Source organism: Castanea sativa, chromosome 1 (assembly GCF_040712315.1).
Source record: "Castanea sativa cultivar Marrone di Chiusa Pesio chromosome 1, ASM4071231v1".
NCBI classification, from domain to species: Eukaryota; Viridiplantae; Streptophyta; class Magnoliopsida; order Fagales; family Fagaceae; genus Castanea; species Castanea sativa.
The window spans coordinates 12,552,843-12,580,692 of record NC_134013.1 but is presented as its reverse complement, the minus strand read 5'-3'; the positions used below and the strand labels follow the sequence as shown (position 1 = coordinate 12,580,692).

Sequence of the window (27,850 nt, the reverse complement as noted above, 5' to 3'; positions counted from 1 at the left end):
AACACGGCTAACAAAACAAAGCTTCCCACTATAAAGTTCCCTTCTTACAAGCTCTCCCTTATTATGCTTGCAACTATTGTAAACACCAAGCAAGAGAGTTGCTGCAACGAACACCAGAAAACAAGTATTGCTTCAAGAGAAACTAGAAAGGGTTTTGTTGAGTACATCAGAGACAACTATTCTGTAAGTTTTTTCAGTGGGGTGGAGAGAGTCCCAAAAGACATAGGTAGAAGCATTTGGACAAACGAGTGTAGTAAATGGAAGACATGAGCCAACGCCGCCGCAGCACCCCAAATTTGCATTTTGAAAGCCTGAAATTGTAAGAATAGTCACAAATTAGAAATAAAGTTCAATTATAATGTGTCATATTACATAAACTTTAAAAATTGATGTTTTAACTTTTGATAACAAAACAGTAGGATACTACACACACACATGTGTATATGTGTAAATTTTATAGACACGTCTCATTAATTACAAAAACATGAAAAGTAATTTTATTATATGAAAATTCTAAACTATTTAAAATTTTACTACAAAAAGACTTACAAATTAATGCGACAAAAAATATGATATTGTTGCCACTTTAATAACTAATAAATAGATATCTAAATAACCTTTAGGAGTAGCCTATCCATTATAGTAAGGTTTATATAGTAAAATTTGTATTATCCCTAATATCAATATTTTATCGTGTTATTGAAGTGACATCAATTGGATACATTGCCACGTTGGTTTATAAGCCTTTTTTGCGTGTTTTTTTTTTCACCTTCAATTATTCAATTGTTCCAACAAGGGATGAAGGGTGATCTAAATTTGTACTACCTTCAACATTTCCCATTAAAATCTGGTTGTAGTTCTAGTATTTTCCATATAGGCTAATTGGCCTTGGATGATAGCAAAACAAAAGGTTTAAGTTTAAGTAAATGATTACCAAATTTTTTAAGAGATAATAATAATAATAAAACTTACCAAACTGCTGAGGATTACTAGCGATGTTATCTAGAGGGGTAAAGATGTCGAAAAAGACCAGCTTTGCATCGGAATGCTTGCTTTGAAGGGAGGCTATTCCTGCTTTTAGCAGATTATTGTACGTTTGTGCTCCTACGTTTGCGGTAATTGAACAAGATCCTACAACTCTTCCTGATGGCTCGCATCCAAGTGCTACAGTACTAAGAACACCAAATCGCCGAGCCCCCAGTGCATACAATTGCTTCACAAATTTATATTTGATACGATTAGCGGGTTATAAGGTGCTTTGTGCTCTTTGTTACTTCTTAACAAAATTGATTTTTAATATAGTGCTTGGCATATACTTTGTTAAAAAGGTAATTACAAGATCACAAAATTCTTGTCCTTGTTTTATATACATACATGCATACATACTATATATATTGGTACTGATGATTCAAACAACAATGTGGCACCTAGCAATAGTGAATGTGATGTTGCAAGCTCAAGGGAATATGATTCTCATAACACAACATCATTCTCCAAAGAAAATAAGGAATTAGAAAGAAAACTACAAGAATTATTATTGGTTAAACGGTTCATAGCTAAGTATATGTACTTGTGCTATGCTTGTTTTGTTAACTAAAATAGAAAATGGAGAATGTCGATCAAGGGAGTCAATTTCGTATTGGAAGCCGATTTAGTTTGACAAAAAAAAGGTATATTTCAATACCAGTAAATATTAGTGTATTGTTTTGAATTTACTGCTATATTATTATTAAATTAATAAATATTTTATATAATCTATTAAAAATATTGAAAATTATAATTAAGTCCATCCCGAATTTATTTTTGATGAGAAGTCCATCTCAAGTTAATATGTTCAGCCCTAGCTAAGTGTTAAAACTCTTATTCAACTGTCACCTGGAAGGTTGACAAACCACGTAAATTCATTGATTTGTCCACAACATTTTTGTGGGTAGACCGTAGACTTTCACTTACTTTTTGAAACATGGGGTACAACTAGGCAATGAAATAAAATAGTAGGGGTAAAGAGAAGCTAAAAAAAAGAAACGATGAAGACACAGTTGCAAAGAGTTGTTGACGCCGACGAAAAGGAGAGGAGAAAAATAATGCAGTGACAAAGAAGTTGAAGACGCTTGCGACTAGGAATGGCAACGGGTCGGGTTCGGGCCGGGTTTTTGCATACCCAGACCCGACCCGCGGGTCAATACCCGAAACCCGGACCCGGCCCGAATAATAATCGGGTTTTTTTCTCGGGGCCCAGACCCGCCCCGCCGGGCCCCGCGGGCCCCGTTTAACTTATTGGGCCCAAATTTAGCCCAACCAAAAAAAAAAAAAATTAAGCCGCGAGGCCAACCAAATTTAGCCCAACCAATCTTTTTTCCCTGTTCTGAAAAAATTTCCTCAACAACCACAACCCAGATCATAAACAATAATCACAAACCAAAACATGACAAAATTGAACAAAACCAAATCAAACCCAGCTGAGCTTTTCAAAAGGCAAAAACAATCATTACCTCAAATCTGAAATTTGCAAAACGAAGTAAATGGGAAGTAAGCATGATTGCCATTTTCATTTTGCCAACAATTGAGATAACTTGGGCCCATCTCCAAAAAAAGAACATGCAGTGATCATCCAATCACGATTTTTTGCATATATCATTAAGGAAAAATATATCAACTCTCAATTCATACTCAAATTCAATCAAACAAAACAATTGAATTCCTGATAAGAGTCTATTCATTTCACATGTTCAACAATATAAACACTCCAACAAGTCATTAGTAAACCAACATAAAGTACCAACAAATATGAAACTTGTGAGACGAATCATTATCAATTACACCGTACCAGAATCTATAGAATTCAATTCAAAACCAATGCAACCCATTTAAATACCAAAATGACCAAAAAAAAAATCCACCACAAAAGCATTAGAACAAAAAGCCAATCCAACAGAATTAATACACCAATCAGGTTCAGCTACACAAATAAAAAATGGGCATACCACCCAAAACCAAATTCAGCTGAATCATTTAACAAATCCATCAGATTCAGCTACACCAAATGGGCATCACAACAAAACCCAAATTTGAACCCAATGAATCAATCGAGGAAACAATAAGATTCAGCTACACAAATCAACCTGACAAAGAATCCACAGGCGAGGCGAGGCGAGGCGCGAGGCGAGGCGAGGCGCGAGGCGAGGCGAGGCCGCGAGGCGAGGCGAGGCGAGGCGAGGCGAGAGCTGCGGGCTGAGGCGAGAGGGCTGTGTGCTGAGGCAAGAGGGCGGCTAGCTGTGAGTGTGAGAGAGGCGAGAGGGCAGGGGCGCAGGGCTGAGTGTGAGAGGCGGCTGGTCACTGGTGTGAGTGTGAGAGAGTAGAGAGTAGAGATTAGGGTTTCCAAACAAAATCAGAAAATATATATATATATATATAAGGGGTATTTTAGTAATTTCATATACCGGGTATTTAACCGGGTATTTATCCGGGTCGGGTTCCGGGTCGGGTCTGGATTTTTTTGATAAAACCCGGACCCGCTTCGGGTTTTTTTTTTTAAATCCATACCCGACCCTATTCTTTATCGGACCGGGTAAAACCCGGCCCATTAGGGTCGGGCTAGACCGGGTATCCGCGGGTCGGATTTAAATTGCCATCCCTACTTGCGACTAGGTTTGAAGAACATTTCTTATACCGGCCGGAAGCACAAAAACCGTTCGAAATGGCCGGTACAGACGAAAACATCCAGTATCAACTGAAATATCCGGTATTTGAACCAATACATTTTAAGACGTTTTCGGTACTAGTTTGGTGACCGGTACAAATTTTTTCGACTGTACCGACCGGTACAGTATGAATTTCACTTTTTTGTCACAAATTATTACACAATTTTTTGTTACAACTCTCCGCATGAACATGCCATTTTTTTTTTCATCACTGACACTCTGCCGTATTATGCTTGTAGCAAAAAAATTGTATAATAGTTTGAGGTTTTAGGGGTTTTTTTTTTTTTTTGGTGTGTCTAAAAAGTTACTTAGGGCCTTCATATGTCATAACGAAAGAAAATTACCTCCAAAAAAGTGGTAGACCAGGTAACCAATTGAGCACAATATGCAGGAAAAGTATACTGTAATTTCCTCGCACTACTTGTGTATGATACTCCTATGTCATTGTTTCCTGCTGACATTAGAACAAGGCTGTTGGCTATGATGGCTTTTGCTTTCTCTTCACCAGCAACCCCTGTTAGCTTCGCTATGTAATCCTTGAAGTATTGTAACTGTTGGGACATTGCCACAACTCCCTGATTCCAACAAAACAATTAAATTGCAAGAAAGCCTAGAATTTTAAAAGCACAGTAAATTATGTGTAATTATTAGATTTAGGAAAATATTAATTCGGCTCTTCTAATCGGATTTGTTGTTGTCTCGTGTTTTGGGTATTGGATTCCATCACCTAAAACATGGAGGGGCAGAAGTTGAAATACCATCCTCTAGATTAATTGAAAACCAACAAATGTCGTAATTTCTATACAATATGAATAAAAGAGAGGGAGGATCCTATCCAAAAACAAAAAAACAAAAAAACAAAACAAAAAAGAGAGGGAGGAGGGGGGCATCATATCCCTTGTCATGTGGTTCTGCTAGGTAACAATTTAGTTTAAACACTTTCAAATTTTATATTTCACCGCCTAATTTTGGACTAAAATAAAATTATTAGGGTTATGTTCAAAATCTATTTTGCTTGTTTTGATTGAACATATTACCTCCTTGGGATTCCATCCAATAACAATTTCGTACCATGATTATTTTAATTGTTACATTTTGATCCCTAAAGTTTAAATTATAATGAAATTGATAGAAGTACTTTTGACAAAATCCAAACTATCTGATTTTAGTCCAAACCTTAATGCGGTCAAATGTAACAATTGAAAGCTTGTTAATAAAGATATAAGATAGTTACCAATGTACTAGATGTTAACGGGTCAATTCCTGAGCCACCGGCAGCAAAGCCTACACCGGTTAAGAGATCTTTACTTTGAAGATTTGGTTTAAGATATGCTGGCACAGTATCTTTAATTCCCAATGCTTTCGCTGAAAGGAGTATAAAATGGATGAATAACCACAACAATTTGGTCTTATTTTCAAATTAAACCTTAAAGTTTTGAGTACATTACTTTCATACCTATAGTTTAAAAATTATTGTAATTTAGATATGTTTTTGAAAGGCTCTTTCAACTAAAATAACAAAAATCTACATAAACTATACCTAGAATTTTTTGGACACTAGAACTCAAAAGCAGAACCAGAAACTTTATATACATAGTATATAAAACAAGCATCATGCATGATGTTAGGGTTATATTTTTATATAGTTGGCATATGTTTTGAAAAAATGCATTTTACTTGTATTTGGGTAGTTCTAAGTGAATTCTAGAATATCATAAAGTATGTCTCTTAAAGAAAATAAGTGGTATTATTGAAGACATAAGATTGCACAAAGAAATAAGTTAGAAAAGTTGAAAATAATGGACCTTGATACAAGCTTAACACAAATTTGATCTATCAAGATTTAATAAACCTCGACACCTCTTGACACTACTCGATCTATCAGGCTTCACAGATTTAGAAATTCCAAATCTGTTTTTCGGCCTATGATGACTTGGACTTTTAGGGTTTCTTTCACTAAACTTCTAGGAGATATAAAAGGCTTATTTTAAAGTTGTCATACACAAAGACTCAATTAGAGAATCTATACACTTATTATGAAGCTATTGCATTCTTATGCGCCTTAGGATTTTGTGACCAAGTACTTCATTCTCTACCAGTGTATTGAAGAATTTTGCATCCAACAACAAGCTTCATGCTGCTAGAAGGTAAACACGTACTGACATCCATGCAAAAGGAAGAAGTCTCTATAAAATCAAGACCAATTAGGGATTGACGTAAGGATTGAATTGTAGCTTAATACTTTGGAATAGGCCAAGTTTGGAATAAGATTCCTTGTACTTGTAATATCTTGATTTTGATTAGTGTTTCTTGTTAATGGTGACCTCAAAATTATCCGGTGAGGTTATTGCCTTGTGTGAGGTTTTCCCTATTAGTCAACAAATCATTGTGTCAATTTATCAACTTGGGTAATTGAATTAATTAATCACTCAGTGGTTTTTTTGCTTTGTGCCTCCACAATTTTACATGTAATTGATCTAATTAATCAACTTGGGTAATTAAATTAATTAACTAGGATCAATATATAACTCATCACTTGAGAGAGAGAGAGAGAGAGAGAGAGAGAGAGAGAGAGAGAGAGAGAGGAAATGTTGTTTGGTAAGTAAAAAAGTTTATGATATTATACCTATCAAGTCTGTCGGGTTTTTCCCATTGCAAAATCTTCCTGTTGCAACTTTTCCTGGAAAGTCTCTTCCATATGGAGGGTAATTACACCTACCTGAAAGCAAATTGTTATTCATGCCTGTATCAAGGATTGAATCTCCAAACGAGAAAATTGCTGAAAATGTTATATTTGCTTGAGCTCCTATGGTGTAGAAAAATAGACAAGCACAAGCTTGAAGAATGAAAAGTATAAATAAAGATGTAGAAGCCATTTTAATTTACAAACTCTGAGTGCTTAGTTTTTCTAGTGATGAATGCTTTAGTTTCTCATGGCCTAAATGAAGTATGAACTGTGTGTATTTATACTCTCATAGATAGAATAGTAAAGAAGATGTTAAAGGTAATTACAAGAGTGAAAGAGATTTTACATTAAAATCTGATTTGAACTTCTATCAATTAATGGTGGTCAATCGTATTAGATAATTTCTTTAAAAGAATTAATGCATTAAATTAATTAAATATTCCCCAAAAATGTTAGAGCATGTTTGATAGATTGTAACAGGCACTGTAATATAACAATTATTCTTATGGTTTAGCTATTCGATAGTTTGGTTATGTTTTTATTAAAGGAATGTGTCATTCCTTATAAATAGCTATTTATTAAAATGAAGAATAAGTATTCCTCTCCAAAAGGGTTGTAATAGCTATTCTTTAGTAGGTGTAATAATTTCTAACATTAATATATTTCCAAATAAACAAACTTTCCATATTCACTTAACAATTATGGAAATAAAAAACATAAAAAATAACTCATCCCTCTCAAATTTAAAGTATATTATTTTCTAGGGAATTAATTGTATGAGTGAGGTATTTTCTAAAATAGATGTTAATTTTTATTATAATGTTACAACTTAGATTTCACAACCAAACTAATGAATTGGTTTAGTTATTCCATTACAACACATTTTATTCTTAGTAATAAAAATTACCATTCCTGTTGTAATTCACATTCAGTGTACCAAACATGCCCTTAGCTTAGTACGATATATCTTTAATATTAAGAAATTAAGGTAGTCCTTATCCTGGGATAGTATCTCTATAACTTTACGTTTAGAAACTTCACAATGGATTATTAATGTGTGTCAATAGACTATTAATTTGCATGATCTGTTATAAGGAACTAGATTCATGTCATGTGAGGGTACTCATAAGATAAGAGTCATAACTTAAAATAATTATTTACTTTTAGATTTGATTCTAATTAATATTTTTTTATGTCATCAAATTTCTTTTTTGAGGGAATGTTATTAATTTAATGTAACTAAATGAGTAATTTTTTTTAATATTAATGTTCATTGTGGGTATTTTTTTCCTCCAACTTTCCGTGTGGATACCACCAAAAAAAAAAGAAAAAGAAACTTCATAATGGATTACTTCGGGTTAATAGATTATTAATGTGCATTATCTATTATATAGAACTAGATCAATGTCATGTGAATGTACCCATCAATATATATTAATATAAATATTTTTTATTTGACATGAATCTAATATTTATTTCAATTTTATTAATTTAATATAATTAAATGAATATAAAATAATTTAATTTAATATAACTAAATATTTTTATATATTCCTGTGCAAAAAAATCGTAAATATATAATGACGATATTATCTTATGTCTAATATGTATATTATTAGAGTTAAATTCAAGTTACATCTAGTGTATTTAGTGACAGAGCTAGGAAATTTGTTTTTGTGAGCCACAATTAACCTTATTTAATAGATATGTAATATTTTATTTTGTATCTAGTTTCTCTATTATCTAATGAAGCACAAAAAAAAAAAAAAACATTTTTTCATATATATATATATATATATATATATAAATGTGATATGATTTAAAACTTAACGTAAAAACTCAATATCTAAATGTTAGAAAAATGGGCCAAAATGGGCACATGCCCATTTCACACAAAAAAGCAGCATTCTGCCCCTTTTTCCAAACTAATTAGGGAAATACCTCATCTTTTATAACTCGATTTTCTCAAAATCGAGTTTCAATATAAAACTTGATTTGTAGAAAATTGAGTATGGGCCGATCAAACTTAAAAAAAAAAAAAAAAATTGCATGGAACTCGAGTTCACGGAGCTCGAGTTCCATAAAAAACGCCACTATAGGTATTAAAAACGCCACTATAGGCCTCCATGAAACGCAGCTATAGGTAAAAGAAAAAAAAAAGCATGAAACTCGAGTTCATGGAGCTCAACTTCCATAAAAAACACCACTATAGGTATTTTAAAATGCCACTATAGGGCTCTCTGTGGAGTGATCAGACTTAAGAAAAAAACTTGCATGTTAAAATGCCACTATAGGGTTTTAAAACGCCACTATAGGGCTCCCTATGGAGCGATCAGACTTAAGAAAAAAACTTGCATGTTTTAAAACGCCACTATATGACTTTAAAACACCACTATAGGGCTCCCTATGGAGTGATCAGACTCAAGAAAAAAACTTACATGTTTTAAAACGCCACTATAGGGCTTTAAAAAATTGCATGGAACTCGAGTTCATGGAGCTCGACTTCCAGAAATTTTTTTTTTTTTTTTAAATTTTTAGTTTGCTATAACTCAATTGTCCAAAAATTGAGTTTTAAATTGAAACTTTATTTTGAGAAAATCGAGTTACAAAAGAGGGGCATTTACTTAATTAGTTTGGAAAAGGGGGCAGAATGCTATTATTTTTTGTGTGAAATGGGCATTTGCCCATTTTGGCCTAGAAATATATTTTATTGCTATGTATGTCTAGTTTTAAAATTATGTGGTGAAAAAAATAAAGTAACATAAAAATACTTTTGGATTTTGTTTCAAATTATGATAGATTTAATTAGACTAAATATAATTAAATGTTTATGAGAAGAAATTAAGTGTCTTTATTTTTTTTCTTAGATATAATTAGATGTTGTTTCTAAAGAAGAAGAAGAAGAAGAAGAAGAAGAAGAAGAAAATTAAATTATATTAGATGTGATGAAAAAGTAAAAAACAATAACAACAAATTATTTTTGAACATCTTTCCAAATTGTGAGATATTTAATTTGATTAGATATAGTTAGACGTTTATGAGCGGATATTAAGTGTCTTTTTTGTTTAGAAACAAAATTCAGTATCTTTATTATTGTCTTTCTCACAATAAAACGGATTGTAAGAATTTTGACAAACGTAATTGCCATATGCTTTGACAAAGTGACACATGTCACCATGGAATGCATCCCCTAATTGTGAGAATCCAACTTTTATATATTAAGCTTTGAGTTGTGAGTTATAGTTAGATCAAGTGATAAAGTCTTTGATAGTTGAATAAGAGATTTGGAGTTCAATCCCCGCCTATACCAAAAACTAATTGGTGCCTTGGTTAGATGATAAAGAGCTAACATCATGAGCGGACATCATAAGTTGAAATTCTCTATAAAAAAAAGGCTTTTAGTACATTCACATGACATTAATTAATCTGCTAGTTCCTTATAATGAAATAAGTGCATTAGCTTCTCGGGTATGAGGATAAATTGTTTAGCTCGTTAGGAGTGTATCTGGCGAGTAAGCCGGTAGGGGTAATTGCCCAAATAAATTTGACTAATTATTGTACTATATACTTTATGACGTGCAACTAATTTGAGTTAAGTTTTTCTACGTTATCACAAATAAAAAAGATAATGTACATTAATAATTTATTAAAACAAAATAATCCATTAAGTTTACCGAACGGAAAGTTGGAGAGTAATACCCTAGGACTACCTTAATTTCTTAGGCTTTGTTTGGGAGTTCGTAGGAGAATGGAATGGAATGATCATAAGGAAATGGAAAGGAATGAAATAGAATGAAATGTAATGTATTTAAGTAAGGGAAAAAAATGGAATAGAATGGAATTAATTAGCCTTGATTGGATGTTTTAAAATAAAGGAATGGAAATGAATGAAAATGAATGGAATGTAAGTAATCTCGTTTGTGAGTAATTTGGAGGGAATGAAATGAAATTATTTTATGATAGTATTACTATTAGACCTCCTATTTTAAAATAAAGGGTTCAATTTATAGGGGTATTTTGAGAGTTTTAGTAAAAACTTCATTAAATCTAATTCCATTCCCTCTTATTCTCTTAATTTCTGTGCGAGGGGGGGGGGGGAATGAAAATTTGAGGTTTTAAAGGAATAGAGAGAAATGAGTGTTCCCTCCTATCTATTCTATTCCCTCTCACTTAAACTCCCAAACAAGAGAATGGATTTTTCATTCCCTCCATTAAAACTCCCAAACAAAGAAAGGGAATAATATTTTAAAATTATTTTTTTATTCCTTTTTATTCCCTCCTCCAAACGAGGCCTTAATATTAAAGCAATATAAATTATACTAAGCTAACATTTGTGGGGATATTATTAAATGTATTAGTGCCTTCAAATATTTTTGAGAATCTTACTTTCATTGCCTTACCATAAACTACTTCTTCACTATTCTATATTCTTCATACTTTTCATACATCAAGCTTTTCTATTTTTCCTTACCATAGGAGCTCAAGTAGCGCCAACAAACAAGAGCCAAAAACCTTTTTTTTTTTTAATTACAAAAGTGAAGAAATTTTTACTCCAGGGCTGCAAAATCATCTGCTTGCCGACATAACTATACCAGTCAATAACCCACATCTTATCAATCAACAACGATTAAGAAGTTTTCAAACCCAATGCGATTGAGAGTCACTCGAAATGTTGACACCAACCACGAACGACTAACCCATGATAAATTATGTCCCCAATTGTTCTTGTTACCTCAATACAATTTTGTAAATACCATAACTTTATCTTGGAATGTAACAAGCAAGATAATGGGAGTGTGTGTAACTGTGAGGTACTCAGAAGTGGTAGTCATGTGACTGCACTAAGCAGAGTCAAAAACTAGGAAGCGGGCTCTTGTATTTTATTTCACACTCCTCAGGTGAAGGCCTGGACCTCAAAAAAACTTCTGGAGTATTGGAAAAAAAGAAGAAGAAGACTGCATTAGACTGTATCATTTAAGAACAACGATGTTACATAGAAAATATGATTCTTTCAAACTTGGCTTGGAAGCGGTGCATAAGGCCCATTAAGATGATGATATGTGACTAAAAATAGACAGGTGTCACTATCTCAATAAGTTTAGTAAAATTAGACGTTGAACTCAAGTTTTACCCAATTCTTTCTTATATTGACCGAAATTGATGAAAATAAGATAGAATTGAGATAATCTCTAACCTCCACTAGATAACTGGATAATTATTTTCAGATGCCTTATTCAAAGGAGTCGCTATAAAATTTATTCATCACAAAACCATAAATCAACTTCCCTACTAAAACAACAAAGACTACTACGTACCCATTGGTACCTTACCAGTTCACAACTTCTTTCTACTTAAGCAACCACTCCTAATAACAACCACTGCTAACAGAACAAAGCTTCCCACTCTAAAGTTCCCTTCTTAAAACCTCTCCCTTATTATGCTCGCAACTATTGTAAACACCAAGTGAGAGAGTTGCTGCAATGAACACCAGAAAACAAGTATTGATTCAGGAGAAACCAGAAAGAGTTTTTTTGAGTACATCAGAGACAACTATTCTGTAAGTTCTTTCAGTGGGGTGGAGAGAGTCCCAAAAGACATAGGTAGAAGCATCTGGACAAACAAGTGTAGTAAATGGAAGACATGAAACAACGCCGCCGCAGCACCCCAAATTTGCATTTTGAAAGCCTGAAATTGTAAGAATAGTCACAAATTAGAAATGTATCACCAAATTGACGCTATAAAGTTCAATTATAATGTATCATGTTACGTAAACTTTAAAAATTGATGTTTAACTTTTGAGAACAAAAGAGTAGGATACTATACACACATATATGTCTATGCGTAAACTTTACAGACACGTCTCATCAATTACAAAAATAAGAAAAAGTAATTTTATTATATGAAAATTCTAATCTATTATAAATTTTACGACAAAAAAACTTACAAATTAATGCGACAAAAAATATGATATTATTGCCACTTTAATAACTAACAAATAAATATCTAAATAACCTTTACGAGAATAGTAGCCTATCCATTAGAGCATTAGTATTTGTGATGCTATAAAGTTAAATTGCTATTTTTAGCACTACCAACTACAAAAATGGGAGCACATTGGTGGAGTTAAATGTATGTATTTTAGCTTTTCAGCTAATGCACAGCTATCTTTGGCTATATACACAGTAGCTCAATAGTAAAAAAAAAAAATTGTATTTTATTTATGCGTTCACATTGATGAAGAATATTTAAACAATTTCTTTTCCTTTTTCTCTTTTATTACCGTTGCAGCTCTCAGTCTCTCTTCTCTCTCAAATTTTTCTCTTCTCTTCCTCAGATTTTTCTTTCTTTTCCTTTTCGCCATATTCTAACCAACCAAATAGACTGCAAAATTCTAAGTCAAATGTGCAATTTTCAATTCCAACATAAACTGATAAACCCACTACTGCTGCGGGCTCCTTCTTATTCTACCGCGAGCCTCTTTTGTTGTGGCTTCTTCTTCTCTCATTTTTTTGTGTAATATATCTCTTTCTTCTTGTCTTTTGGGTGAAGAAGAAGAACTATCTTTTAGTTTAGGTGAAGAAGAAGAGCTGAAGAAGAGACAAGACAGTGACTGGATGAAAAGAAAAGATATTTGATGGGAATGAGGAAGAAACGTGGGTGGCTGAAGAAAAAGTGAAGGAAAAATAAAAATAAAAAAGGAAGTTAGTGGGATACGTGTCCATCATGTAAGGAAATTTACTAAATAAAAATTACAATTGTGTTAAAACGTACAACAAATTATTACAAAATTTTGGGGTTAAAAAAATATTATTGTTACACTAGACGATTATTTGTTATCATGACAATTCAGAAATTGTTTTAGTAAAAAAGATTATATATATAATTTGGGGTTAAAAAAATATTATTGTTACACTAGACAATTATTTGCTATCATATGGCGGCGGCGGCGGTTACAGTAGTTGTGATTGTTGTTTATTGTAATGGATATATTATTTTATTGTAGTAGATATATTTTTTTATTATGCTGTTTATATTATTTTATTGTGTTGAAAGCTAAAATAAAACCTCTGATGTTAGGTGGATTGTAAAGTGAGAAGGTAAAATAGATAAAATAGCTTTTGGTAGAGTTAAATAGCTAAAATTATGGCTCCACCGATGTGGATGCTCTGAGGTTTATATAATAAAATTTGTATTATTCTTAATATCAATATTTTATTGCATTATTGAAGTGACATCAATTGGATACATTGCCACGTTGATTTATAAGCCTTTTTTGCGATTTTTTTTTTCTTTCTTTCTTTCATTCGTGCACCTTCAATTATTCAATAGTTCCAACAAGGGATGAAGGGTGATCTAAATTTGTTCTACCTTCAACATTTCCCATTAAAATTTGGTTGTAGTTCTAGTATTTTCCATATAGGCTAATTGGCCTTGGATGATAGCAAGACAAAAGCTTTAAGTTTAAGTAAATGACTACCAAATTTTTTAAGAGATAATAATAATAATAATAATAATAATAATAATAATAATAATAATAATAATAATAATAATAATAATTATTATTATTATTATTATTATTATTATATATATATATATATATATATATATATATATATATATATATATAATCGAAGCCTTTGAAGCTCTTATAATTTTTACGTCAGCACAATATTTAAATAAAATTATTTTTGTTTAGTCTAAACTTAACAAGAAGTGAAACTCTATCTTTCTAACAAGTTCAACTTAAACTCAAACTCATCATTATCATTTTTTTAAAACAAAATTATTTTTGTTTAATCCATACTTAACAAGGAGTGAAACTCTACCTCTCTAATAAGTTCAACTTAAACTCAAACTCAAACATTGATAATTTATTTATCTCCAAATTTGTGAGGTTAATCATGAATACTATAAAGTAATGCAAACCCCAATATAAGAAAGAGACTCATGTTAGAACTTTTCTCTTCCTATTTCAAAACCCTAAACCTAATTTGGTAAGGCAATGTTAGCGATCTAGGTTGTGTCCCGTCAAATGATGAAGAGTTCCTCTGGCGCCAGTCTACGATGGCATCACGCTAGAACTTAACAAAATGTATTTTTAGTGACAAAAAAATCCGTCACTAAAATTCCAGTTTTTCGTCACTAAGGACCTTTAGTGACGAAATCAAACTTTTAGCGATGAAACTCATTTTGTCGCTGAAACCCTGTCACTGAAAGTCTTGATGACGAAAAATTTCGTCACTAAAAGTCCAATTTGATTTAAAAAAAAAAAAACTTTTAGCGACAAAAACTTTTCATCGCTAAATGTTTTCCTCGCTAAAAACACAATTCAGTGACGAAAATATTTCATCACTAAAAAAACTTTAGTTTATTAAATCATATTTAGTGATGAGTAATTTCGTCACTAAAACTATTTTCGGGTTCATATAGTGACGAAAAAGTACGCCACTAAAACTATTTTTAAGAAAATCCAAGCACATATAGTGACGAAAATTTTCGTCACTAAAACCATTTCTTACAAAATTTTGCTACATTTAGCGATGAAATATTTTGTCACAAACAATTTTTTTTTGCTATATTTGTGACAAAAAAATTTGTCGCTAAAACTTATTTTCTTTTCTTACTTTTTTCATGGCTTTGATATTAACTTGTAACCTGTTATTACATTATTAAAACCTCACATTTGAATAATACATTTATTTCAACAACACATTTATAAAAAAAGATCCATACATTCCACAAGTAAAAAATAAAACAAATATCTAATTCAAACTCCTTCCATACAATAATTGTTTGCAACATATACAATAACTCAAGATGTTTTATAACAATACAAAAAGTGTAACATAATATAATTAGAACTAACGGAAGATGTTCTCATATGTCTTCAAGTAATGTCAAAAGTAAATCTCTTAAAAGCCACCAATAAGGAATTTGTACAAATATAAAAACAATACTACATTAAAATCGTAAAGTAAAAACATTAACTATGTTATAAGAAATATTTCTAACAATGCATTAAGAGTAGTCACACTATGTAATGTGGGTCAATTGCTAAAATAAAGTACTAACCAAAAAATGTTTTAACTTGAAGTTGAACCACCCCCATAGGTAAGAGTGTCATCATAACCCTTACTTCTCAAAAAGTTAAGAATATTCTTTTGGATCTCTTTTTGCTTAGCTCATGCCTCTTGGTGCTTAGCTCGATCCTCTTGGTCCCTAGTTCTTGCCTCTTTGAGCTCAATTATCTCATTTTTTAGCCGTTGGATATACTCCACCGAGGAATTAGATGAGGCGGTGGTTACTATAGAAGAGGAAGGTCACATGCCAAGTCCTTTTACAATACTGGACTTCTTCTCAAAAACCAAGTTTGTATTTAATGTTTTCGTTACCAAGTTGAAATCTCCTTATAACTCAAACTAATCTTATAAAATGAAGTGTATATGTATTATAAAAATATTATTATATGAATTTAATATGCTTAGTGACAACAAAGATGAGTTAGACGTTATTAATGTAAATTTACCGGGATATTTTGAAGCACCACATCTCTAGTAGCAGCATCAACATTTTTTCCAATTTTTCACATTGTATGGATGGCTTAATCTGCCATCGGGTGTCTTACCCATTGTCATCCAACTTTTATCCATGTTTGACTACAATTATAAGATGAATACTACTTTAGTAAAATAAGGACAACTTATGCATAATGTATTCTAACATCTAAGTCTATAAGCTACTTAGATAAAGTTCTATCCCATTCATGAATGCACAAGTTTATATTAATACTTAAACAAATATACATTGCACACACAAATATACACTCCCAATATGAATTTAAACCACCTTATAACACCATGTAAGCCACTCGCTTACTTCAACCAACCCACCACAAAACCAATCACAAATATCACAACTATAATGCTTGCAAGTATTGACATCAAGTAAAATACTATTCATCACATCTAATCAAGCATAGTCATTCACATTTGTAAGAAATTAAAAACACTCACAATATTAGTTTAAACTACCTTATAACACCATGCAAGCCACCCGCTTGCTCCAACACAACCTACCACAAATCCAATTTCCAATATCTCAAGTATAGAGTTTTACAAGTGTTTAAATCAAATAAAATATTATTCATCACATCTAATCAACAATACTCATTCTCATTTGCAAGAAATGAAAAACACTCCCAATATGTATTTAAACCACCTTATAACACTATGCAAACCACCCGTTTGCTCCAATAGAACAACCCACCATAAAACCAATCACAAACATCACAACTATAATGCTTATAAGTATTGACATCAAGTAAAATACTATTCATCACATCTAATCAAGCATAATCATTCACATTTGCAAGTAATAAAAAACACTCCCAATGTTAGTTTAAACCACCTTATAACACCATGCAAGCCACCTACTTGCTCCAACACAACAACCCACCACAAAACCAATTTCCAATATCACAAGTATAGAGTTTTACAAGTATTTAAATTAAATAAAATACTATTCATCACATCTAATCAACAATACTCATTCACATTTGCAAGAATTGAAAAACAATCTCAATACTTATTTAAACCACCTTATAACACTATGCAAACCACCCGCTTACCCCCATCACAACAACTAATTTCCAACATCACAAGTATAGAGTTTTACAAGTATTTAAATCAAATAAAATACTATTCATCACATCTAATCAACAATACTCATTCACATGTGCAAGAATTGAAAAACATTCTCAATATGTATTTAAACCACCTTATAACACCATGCAAGCCACCCGCTTGCTCCAACACGACAACCCATCACAAAACCAATTTCTAACATCACAAGTATAGAGTTTTACAAGTATTTAAATAAAATAAAATATTATTCATCACATCTAATCATTAATATTCATTCACATTTGCAAGAATTAAAAAACACTTCCAATATGTATTTAAACCATCTTATAATGCCATGCAAGCCACCTGCTTGCTCCAACACAATATGCCACCACAAATCCAATTTCCAACATCACAAGTATAGAGTTTTATAAGGTTTTTAACTAAAATTTACTTACTTTGCTCAAGCTAAGCTTACAACTTTCAGAAAAAATCCAAAGTTATTGCAAACAATGTGTATTTAGCCTGCAAAAGAGAAATTAAATTTATAAGTACTTCAGTCTTGAAAATGATCTTCTCATAAATTACTACACAAACTCATAGCTTACACATGTAATACAACAGTCATCCAAATTCCTCATCCTACAAGAATATGACACCAACATGCTCAGTTGAACTAAACTTAGATAAACCAAATTTATTACCATTCAACTTCTTCAACTATAATTTCAACATCCAACCCCTGTACCCCTAAATTCACTTTTCAAATTCCTTTTATCACAGAACAATGGAGAAAAAATATATAAAAAAACCAAAATAAAAATGAGAAAAATAAACAAACCAAAAAAATATAAATAAATCAAAATAAAAAATGGAGAAAAATAAGCAACAGAGGCAAACCTTGAAAAAATGGGGCAAAGTGAAATGAAAAAAAGATCATACATACAAACAAAGGTAATAGGATGTTGAAGATTATAACAAGTGGGTATCTAAAATATGTTAAAAAAAATGAAAATCAAACAAACAAAGATGACAAAGATGTAAGTAGGAATGCGATATTGAAGAACAAGGGAAGAACTTACAGAGGAGTGGGAATGCGAAGGGTCACCGGTAGGGAATGCGAATGGTCGCTGGTTGGAGGTGAAGGATCGGCGAAGAGGAAGAGTCATTGAACGAGATCGACGGTGAGATCGATGGTGAGATGGATGGCGAAAAGGATGGCGAGATTGATGGCGACGGAATGGAGATATCGGACGGAATAGAGATATCGGCGAAGGAATAGAGCTTATCGGTGACAGAATGGAGCTTACCAGCGATGGAATAGAGCTTATCAGTGACTGAATGGAGATATCGGACGGAATAGAGCTTATCGGCGACGCTTGGCTTTGGCGTCGGTGGCTTATCGGTGACGGTTGGCTTCGGCGTGGTTGGCTTATTGGCTTCAGACGGTTGGAGCCTTGTGTGACGATGAAGATGGCTTGGGTGTTTAGACTTTTGGGTGTGAAATGAAATGAGGAGAAAGTGATATAAGAGGTTATTTATAATCAGGCCTTTAGCGACACAATATTTCTGTGGCTATTGCTTCCTCTTCGACGTAAAAGGTATTAGGCTTTTAAGTTTTTAGTGACGAAGGTCAATTTTGTCACTAAAGAACCTAGATTTTGTACAGATTTTTAGAGATGAAATTCATATTTCGTCGCTATAGCATACTTTTAGTGACGAAATATGATTTCGTCGCTAAATCAATGAAGTGCAAAACTATTATTATTTTTAGTGACGACTATTTTTCGTCGCTAATTCTTCCTTATAGTGACGAAAGGATTTTCGTCACTAATACTATCCACAACAATACCTACAGTAGCGAAATCTTTCATCATTAAAAATTTCAACTTTTAGCGATGAAATATTTCGTCGCTATAGATTAATTAAGCTTGCGCCAAAGTTTCCCTCCGCTGGCGCCCATTTTTTAGATCACAATAGCGACGAAAATTATTTCTCGTCACTAAATGTTTTAATTTTTTTTCATTATTAGCAACGAAATTCATATTTCGTTGCTAAAGCTGTATTTTTAGCGACGAAAAATATTTTCTCACTAATTTTCGTCACTAAAAATACATTTTGTTGTAGTGTGCACGTCAGTACAATATTTAAATAAAATTATTATTTTTATTTAAATAAAACTATTTTTGTTTAGTCTAAACTTAAACAAGTAGTGAAACTTTATCTCTCTAACAAGTCCAACTTAAACTCAAACTCATCATTTTTTTTAAACAAAATTATTTTTGTTTAATCCAAACTTAATAAGGAGTGAAACTCCATCTCTCTAACAAGTCCAACTTAAACTCAAACTCATCATTTAAAAAAAAAAAGATTATTTTTGTTTAATCCAAACTTAACAAGGAGTGAAACTCCATCTCTTTAACAAGTCCAACTTAAACTCAAACTCAAACGTTGATATTATTATTATTATTATTATCATCTCTCTACTTCACTAACATGATATTTTATGATAGGGTGCATACTTATAGCCATGGATTATTTTTTTGAATGTAACCTAATTTTTTCTTTTATTTGTCTATTTTTTAGTCATATATATATATATATATAGTGTTTTGTTTCAATAATTTCTAAATCGTGTATCATTTGATTCTTTAGTAGTTTTTGGTCTTTTAGAAGTTTTAATATCTGAATTTTTAAGTTTTTTTTTTTTTTTTTTAGTATCTGAAATTGTTTGACAAATTTTCTGTAAGCTATTGCACGTTCAAGCAATGACTTCTTCATCAAATTGTAACACAAATTTAAGTCATACAAGAGCAAATTATGTAATGGTGTAGTTTCTTAATCAATTTAAGATTTTATAAAATTATTTTAGTCTACCTCACAAATAGGTAGGTTCCAGTGCATAGCATGAGTTAGCAACTAGTTATTATAATAATTATAACACTTACCAAACTGTTGAGGATTACCAGTGATGTTATCTAGAGGGGTAAAGATGTCGAAAAAGACCAGCTTTGCATCAGAATGCTTGCTTTGAAGGGAGGCTATTCCTACTTTTAGAAGATTATTGTACATTTGTGCTCCTACATTTGTGGTCATTGAACAAGATCTTGCAACTCTTCATGATGGCTTGCATCCAAGTGCTATAGTATTAAGAACACGAAATTGCCGAGCCCCCAGTGCATACAATTTCTTCACAAATTTATATTTGATATAGTTAGCGGGTCAGGTGCTTGGTGCTCTTTGTTACTTCTTAGAAAAATAGATTTTTAATGAAGTGCATGGCATATACTTTATTAAAAAGGTGGTTACAAGATCACAAATTATCACACAATTTTTTGTCACGACTCTCCACATGAACATACCATTTTTTTTCATCACTCACACTCTGCCATATTACACCTATAGCAAAAAAAAATGTATAATAGTTTGTGGTTCTAGGTTTTTTATTTTCTAAAAAGTTACTTAGGGCCTTCATTAGTCATAGGGAAAAAAATTTACCAAATTTTTTAAGAGATAATAATAATACTTACCAAATTGCTAAGGATTACTACGATATTATCCAGAGGGGTAAAGATGTCGAAAAAGACCAGCTTTGCATCGGAATGCTTGCTTTGAAGGGAGGCTATTCCTGCTTTTAGCAGATTATTGTACGTTTGTGTAAAGTTTTAGATCCCTGTAAACTAGATTGTTTAACCTAATTAATTAACCAAGTGTATATTTAGGTTTATTATTTAGATCTAGGTTAAAACAATAATAATCATATCTGTTAGGACATATGTGATTCATGTTAGGAACATATGTCAACATTTTATGTAATTGGCTAATCCTTTGACAAAACGCACTTTACTTGTATTTAGGTAGATTTAGGATATGTTTAATGCTTCAAGAAACAGGGTTTCAAGTTCAAGTGTTAAAATCATGCAAGTCTGTCCAAGAATCAAGTAAGAAAATGCTGGATTTTAAATCTCGACAGCTAGTATCTATCGAGGTTTAAAAGCCGTTGAAGCTCGTGGCTCGACAGCTATTTCGATAGATGGCTATGTATTGAGATTTATGAAACTTAGTTTTTCAGAGCCGTTTTTTCATTCAATCTGTGAGTATGTGTTTAGGCTTTCTTTTCTCACAACCCCAAACATATATAAGGATTATTTTGAGGTCTGTCAAAGTGACACAAGTTGCACGAGTATTAAGCAAAGTCTTGTTCATGCAAATTGTGACCAGAGATAGAATTTGCCGTAGTTCTTCTATCTCTTGAAGAAGCTGCTGTGTTTATACACTGTAGGGTTTTGTGACCAAGCAACTTCACGATCTTCATCGTGTGATGAACAGAAGGACTTTGCAGCCAACATCCTTCTTAAGTTGGTGATCAAGTTGCGTACTGAGATCCGCGCATCTTTTGGTTAGTCACGTATTGAGAGCTGTACAATACAAGGAGAGATTGTCACTATAGAACAAGTCCAATTGGGTATTGGGGTAAGGGTTTAACTGTAGGATGGTATAAAGTATTGCGATTCCTTTACTTGTAACCGCTTATTTTGATAATAGTGAATTCTTGGGAGTGGTGACCTTAAAATCACCCGGTGAGATTTTTGCTGTGTAGGTTTTCCCCATTCGTAAATAAATCACTGTGTCATTTAATTTCCGTTGCACATTTAGTTATTTGGTGATTTGTTTGTGTTACCACGCTCATTGAATGTAATTGAATCTAATTAATTCACTTGGCTAATTAATTGGTTAATTCATTACAAGGGGTCAATACATCTTGGCCTATCAATATCATGTAAAGTAGCGGAAAATATAAAGAACACAAAGATCTGATGACTTAGGAAAACCAAACTGGTAAAAAATCTAGGGAGGATTTAACCTATTGCTACCTTGAGTAGAAAACTTACTACCACAATCCTATGATAGCTCCGAGTCTGCAGACTACTTCTTTCTTTAATCCATAGCAACCACAAGTTCTTCTACTTGTGACTTTCTTTAAGCAGCAACTGAAACAACCATCAAGTTCTTGATGTGAATCTTGATCTTGATAGTTAAAGTGTGTGCATGAAGGTAAACACCTCTTAGATCACATAAAAGATTCAACACACAACACATCAAAGACTTTAGAGAGCTTTTGGGTACAAAACCCTAGATCTACAAAAGAGGCACGCTCTTTTCACTCTCAAAAGCTTTTTTAAATATGTGCTTAAGGTTTCCTTTATATACTAGAAGAGGTAGACTTGAAACCCTAATCCTTAATAGGCTTGAACTGTTGTTTGGGCTTAATTAAATTTCTGCATACCCGTATTTCGATCAGCCGAGCCTGTTCTTCGATCGATTGAACCAGGCAAATTTTGAATTCTTCTTTCTGCAGCTTGCTTGTTCTTGAATCTTGACTTGAATCACCTTAAGCATTGTATAATAATACTTATAGACTCTAAGATCTATATCTAGACAAGTTTGTATTCATAATTTGTCAATTGTTCTAAACTTTTAGAACCTAACAGTTTGTGCTCCTACATTTGTGGTCATTGAACAAGATCTTGCAACTCTTCTTGATGGCTCACATCCAAGTGCTACAGTACTAAGAACATCAAATCATCGAGCCCCCAGTGCATACAATTGATTCACAAATTTATATTTGATACGGTTAGCAGGTTAGGTGCTTGGTGCTCTTTGTTACTTCTTAGAAAAATAGATTTTTAATGAAGCGCATGGCATATACTTTGTTAAAAAGGTGGTTACAAGATCATAAATTATCACACAATTTTTTTCACAACTCTCCACATGAACATACCATTTTTTTTTTCATGGCTCACACTCTGCTGTATTACACTTATAGCAAAAAAATTGTATAATAGTTTGCGGTTCTAGGTTTTTTATTTTCTAAGAAGTTACTTAGGGCCTTCATAAATCATAAGTCATAAGGAAAGAAACCCATCTGGGTTTTTTTTCCTATAGCCACGTTTTTAAAAACGTGGCTATAGGTCCTCCTTTAAATAAATAAATATATTTGGCTAGACCTATAGCCACGTTTTAAAAAACGTGGCTATAGGTCCTCCTTTAAATAAGTATATAAATATATTTGGCTGGACCTATAGCCACGTTTTTAAAACGTGGCTATAGGTCCTCCTTTAAATAAGTATATATATATTTGGCTGGACCTATAGCCACGTTTTTAAAACGTGGCTATAGTTCCTCCTTTAAAAATATATATATTTTGCTGGACCTATAGCCACGTTTTTAAAACGTGGCTATAGGTCCTCCTTAAAAAAAAAAAAAAAAAAATATATATATATATATGGCTAGACCTATAGCCACGTTTATGACCGTGGCTATAGATTTAACCTATAGCCGCGTTTTAAAAACGTGGCTAAAACTACTTACAAACGTGGCTATATACTTAACTCATAGCCGCGTTTTAAAAAAGCAGCTATAGGTTAAGTCTATAGCCGCATTTCTTAAAAACATGGCTATAGGATAGCTATAGCCGCAGTTTTGCAAACGCGGCTAAAAAAAACGTGGCTGTAGACCCGCGTTTTTTGTAGTGAGACCATGTAACCAATTGAGCACAATATGCAGGAAAAGTATACTGTAATTTCCTCGCACCACTCGTGTATGATACTCCTATGTCATTTTTTCCTACTGACATTAGAACAAGGCTGTTGGCTATATTGGCTTTTGCTTTCTCTTCACCAGCAACCTCTGTTAGCTTCGCTATGTAATCCTTGAAGTATTGTAACTGTTGGGACATTGCCACAACTCCCTGATTCCAACAAAACAATTAAATTGCAAGAAAGCCTAGAATTTTGAAAGCACAGTAAATTATGTGTAATTATTAGATTTAGGAAAATATTAATTCGGCTCTTCTAATTAGATTTTTTGTTGTCTCATGATTTGGGTATTGGATCCCATCACCTAAAACATGGTGGGGCAGAAGTTGAAATACCATCCTCTAGATTAATTGAAAACCAACAAATGTCGTAATTTCTATACAATATGAATAAAAGAGAGAGGGGGGAGGGGGGCATCATATCCCTTGCTTTGGGGTTCTACTAGGTAACAATTTAGTTTAATGACTTTCAATTTTTATATATCACCGCCTAATTTTGGACTAAAATAAAATTATTAGGGTTTTGTTCAAATTCTATTTTACATGTTTTGATTGAACATATTACCTCCTTGGGATTCCATCTAATAACAATTTCGTACCATGATTATTTTAATTGTTATATTTTGATCCCTAAAGTTTAGATTAAAATGAAATTGATAGAAGTACTTTTGACAAAATCCAAACTATTTGATTTTAGCCCAAACCTTAATGAGGTCAAATATAACAACTCAAAGTTTGTTTAATAAATAAAGATAGAAAATAGTTACCAGTGTACTAGATGTTAATAGGTCAATTCCTGAGCCACCGGAAGCAAAGCCTACACTAGTTAGGAGATCTTTACTTTGAAGATCTGGTTTAAGATATGCTGGCACAATATCTTTAATTCCCAATGCCTCCGCTGAAAGGAATATAAAATGGATGAATAACCACAACAATTTGGTCTTATTTTCAAATTAAAACTTAAAGTTTTGAGTGCATTACTTTCACCCCTATAGTTTAAATATTATTGTAATTTAGATTTTTTTTTTTGGAAAGTCTCTTTTAACTAAAATAACAGAAATCTACATAAACTATGCCTAGAATATTTTGGACACTAAACTCAAAAGCAGAACCAGAAACTTTCTATACATAGTATATAAAACATGGATCATGAATGATGTTAGAGTTATATTTTTATGTAGTTGGCATATCCTTTGACAAAGTGCACTTTACTTTTATTTGGGTAGTTCTAGCTTCTAAGTGAATTCTAGAATATCATAAAGTATGTCTCTTAAGGAAAACAAGTGGTATTATTGAAAAGATGAGACTACACAAAGAAATAAGTAAGAAAAGCTAGAAATAGTGGACCTTGATATAAGCTCAAGACAAGCTCGATCTATTGAGATTTAATGAACCTCAATACCTTTCGACACTACTCAATCTATTGAGCTTTGCAAATCTGGAATTTTCATCTATTTTTCAGCCCATGATGAGTTGGACTTTTAGGGTTTCATTCACTAAACTTCTAGGGGATATAAAATGTTTATTTTAAAGTCGTCAGCATACACAAAGATTCAATTAAGGAATCTATACATTTATTGTGAAGCTACTACATTCTTATGCGCCTTAGGATTTCATGACCAAGTGCTTCCTTTTATACAAGTGTATTGAGGAACTGATGCAGATTGGTTAAGGGAGAATAAAATATTTTAGGCGTAAATGCACTTTGTGTCCCTACATTTTGACCCTATTTCTATTTTGGTTCCTACATTTTCATTTCACCACTTTTAGTCCCTAAACCAATTAACGTGTGTTATTTTAGTCTCTACCGTCACTCAACTAACAGAAAATGCTGACGTGGCTAACAGAGGGATTAAAATATTATTAAAAATCCACCGTGGCACTCATTACTCATGCCACGTCAGATTATAATTTAAAAAAAAAATTAATTTCTCAATTTTAACAAAAGAAAAATGTATACATCAGTTTAGATATGTGTTCATCTTCAACAAAAATACTAAAGAACACGAACACAAACTCAGATTTTAGACATAAGAACACATGCTCGGATTTTCTCACATTTTCTTGCCCTTTCTTGTCAACCAAACATAAGAACACGAACACAAACACAAACCGATCTCCAGCAAGAACACAAACACAAAACTAGCAGCAGATATCAGATTTTCTCAAACCAAAAAACCCAGATTTTCTCAAACGAAAAAGCCTAGATATACAAAATCACAGCTCAAGCCTAGATTTTCTCATCTTTCCGAGAAACCAACACAAAATCAATTTAAACCAAACACAAACCGATCTCCAGCAAGAACACAAACATAAACCCAATAGCAGGTCTAGAGCAAACCCACAAATATCAAACCTAGAAAACAAAGTAACCCATAAATTTCAAAACTAAAAATTCAAAACAAACAAAGACCATTAGAGCAAGATCCCTTCAAACCCAGCCGATCCTTGCAACTTCCCAATACAAACAAACCCATAAGAAATTGAGAACCCAAACCCATATAAAACTAAAACCATAATCGAAGATCTGAGATTTTGAACTTGAGAATCCGAGTCTTCAAGTGGAGGTGTCGAAGTCTTCGATTTCGAAGTGGTTGGCTGCCTTCACTGGTCCACAAAGCTCCATTGTTGAAGTGAGCCCGAGTTTGAGATTTGATATAGACGAAGTCCCATTCTTAAGCACTCAATCAGTTAAGGAAAAGAGAAAGATCAAAGACCCATAAATCCATAAACCCGAACCCACCGCCAAAAAACAAACCTAGAAAACTAAAATTTCATAAATGAAAATTGGCTTCTGTGGGAGAGAGAGAGAGAGAGAACATATGAATGTTCTTTGGGAAGAACTTATTCTTCCAAAAAATCTAATTAAAAACCTGCATGTGGCATCCAATCCATCTATTAATGCTTGGAAATTGGGAATTGGGAGATATACAAACGCATGGCAGCCATGTGTTTAAATATTTTTTATTTATTTTGGGTGTGTTAATATTGATTAATATTGTGGTTGTAAATCGGTTTGGTATTTTTTTCATATTTGGGTATTTTGAGTTTGTTAACATTTGGGTATGTGATGGGTTAATTGATGATATTGAATTGGGTTTGTGTTCTTGTTCAAGTTAAATTAGATCTTAATTCATGTTACGTTTAATTTTTAATTCTGTTTTTTATTTTGTTAAATTGAGAAATTATTATTTTAACTCATATTTTTTATTTTGTTAAAATTGAGAAATTAATTTTTTTAAAATTATAATTTGATGTGGCATGGGTAATGAGTGCCACGGTGGATTTTTAATAATATCCGCTAGCCATGTCAACATTTTCTATTAGTTGAGTGACGGTAAGGACTAAAATAACACGTATTAATTGGTTTAGCGACTAAAAGTGGTGAAATGAAAACGTATGGACCAAAAATAGAAATAGGGTCAAAATGTAGGGACTAAAAGTGCATTTACGCCAATATTTTAATATTTTAGTGTTGTTTTCTCTTTCCTAGTGGAATCATGATTTATTTTCTTTTACAAGTTCAATTAAAATCATTTTCCTAGTTGAATTAGGATTTTAATTGTTTTTCTTTTCCTAGTTAAGTTGGTTTTCCTTTCTCAAGTAGAAGTAGGTTTATTATTTCTTTTTCTAAATGGAGTAGGAGAAATTCTATTCCTATAAATACTCTTTATAGAGAGGTTGATTAATGTTATGTGTTTATTAATAAAAGTTTGTTAGAGATGTTTTCTCTATTATTTTGCCTACTAGCCTAATTTTCTTGTAAAACTTAGGTTTCGTGGAAGAGTTGTAGTAATTGTGTATTGCAGATTCTGCTTCTACACTCCTATGCAGCATCAGTTGGTATCAGAGCAAGGCTAGGTTCCTACCATGGCACAAAGAGAAGCACGTGGGGGAATACTTGTTGCCATAGATGACGTGTATGAACGCGATGAGGTTGCACGTGATGCGCAATTAAAGGCATTCTTTCAATGAACAGAAGAGTGGTTTGATGCGCTTTCAAAGCAGCTCACTGCCTTAGCTGTTGGAAATCGACCTCAAAACGGCCTTCCAAATCCATGTTATGTGCAGGAGGAGGAGGAGGAGGAGGATCTTGATATCAAGGAGGAGGAATGTGATATCAAAGAAGTCGATGAATACATTGAAAGAGTTTGTGCAATAAATTGGGATTCTCCACCAATTTATGATAACTATCCTAAAGATTTTAGTCAAGGAGACAAGTCATATACATACGAGGTGAGCC

At 32.5% G+C, this 27,850-nt stretch overlaps 1 protein-coding gene across 1 annotated transcript; it reads right to left on the bottom strand.

Moving 5' to 3' along the window:
• Positions 1–132: 132 nt before the first annotated feature.
• LOC142611674 (GDSL esterase/lipase At1g73610-like) lies at positions 133–26,502 on the bottom strand. Its single transcript, XM_075783813.1, has 9 exons — positions 26,481–26,502; positions 24,375–24,505; positions 23,604–23,760; positions 19,958–20,089; positions 6,328–6,507; positions 4,936–5,066; positions 4,046–4,276; positions 973–1,213; positions 133–311 (listed from the first exon to the last, which is right to left on the bottom strand). Exons 1-9 carry the CDS (start codon positions 26,500–26,502, stop codon positions 133–135), a joined length of 1,404 nt encoding a protein of 467 aa, XP_075639928.1.
• Positions 26,503–27,850: the final 1,348 nt, after the last annotated feature.

Bases quoted from the DNA above. Each gene is read 5' to 3' on its own strand.
- LOC142611674 (XM_075783813.1), bottom strand. From the start codon at position 26,502: ATGGATTGGATGCCACATGCAG. The intron at 24,506-26,480 runs GTTTTTAATTAG...TATTCCTTTCAG, and splicing joins GGATTGGATGCCACATGCAG to CGGAGGCATTGGGAATTAAA. The intron at 23,761-24,374 runs GTAACTATTTTC...TGTTGGAATCAG, and splicing joins TATTAACATCTAGTACACTG to GGAGTTGTGGCAATGTCCCA.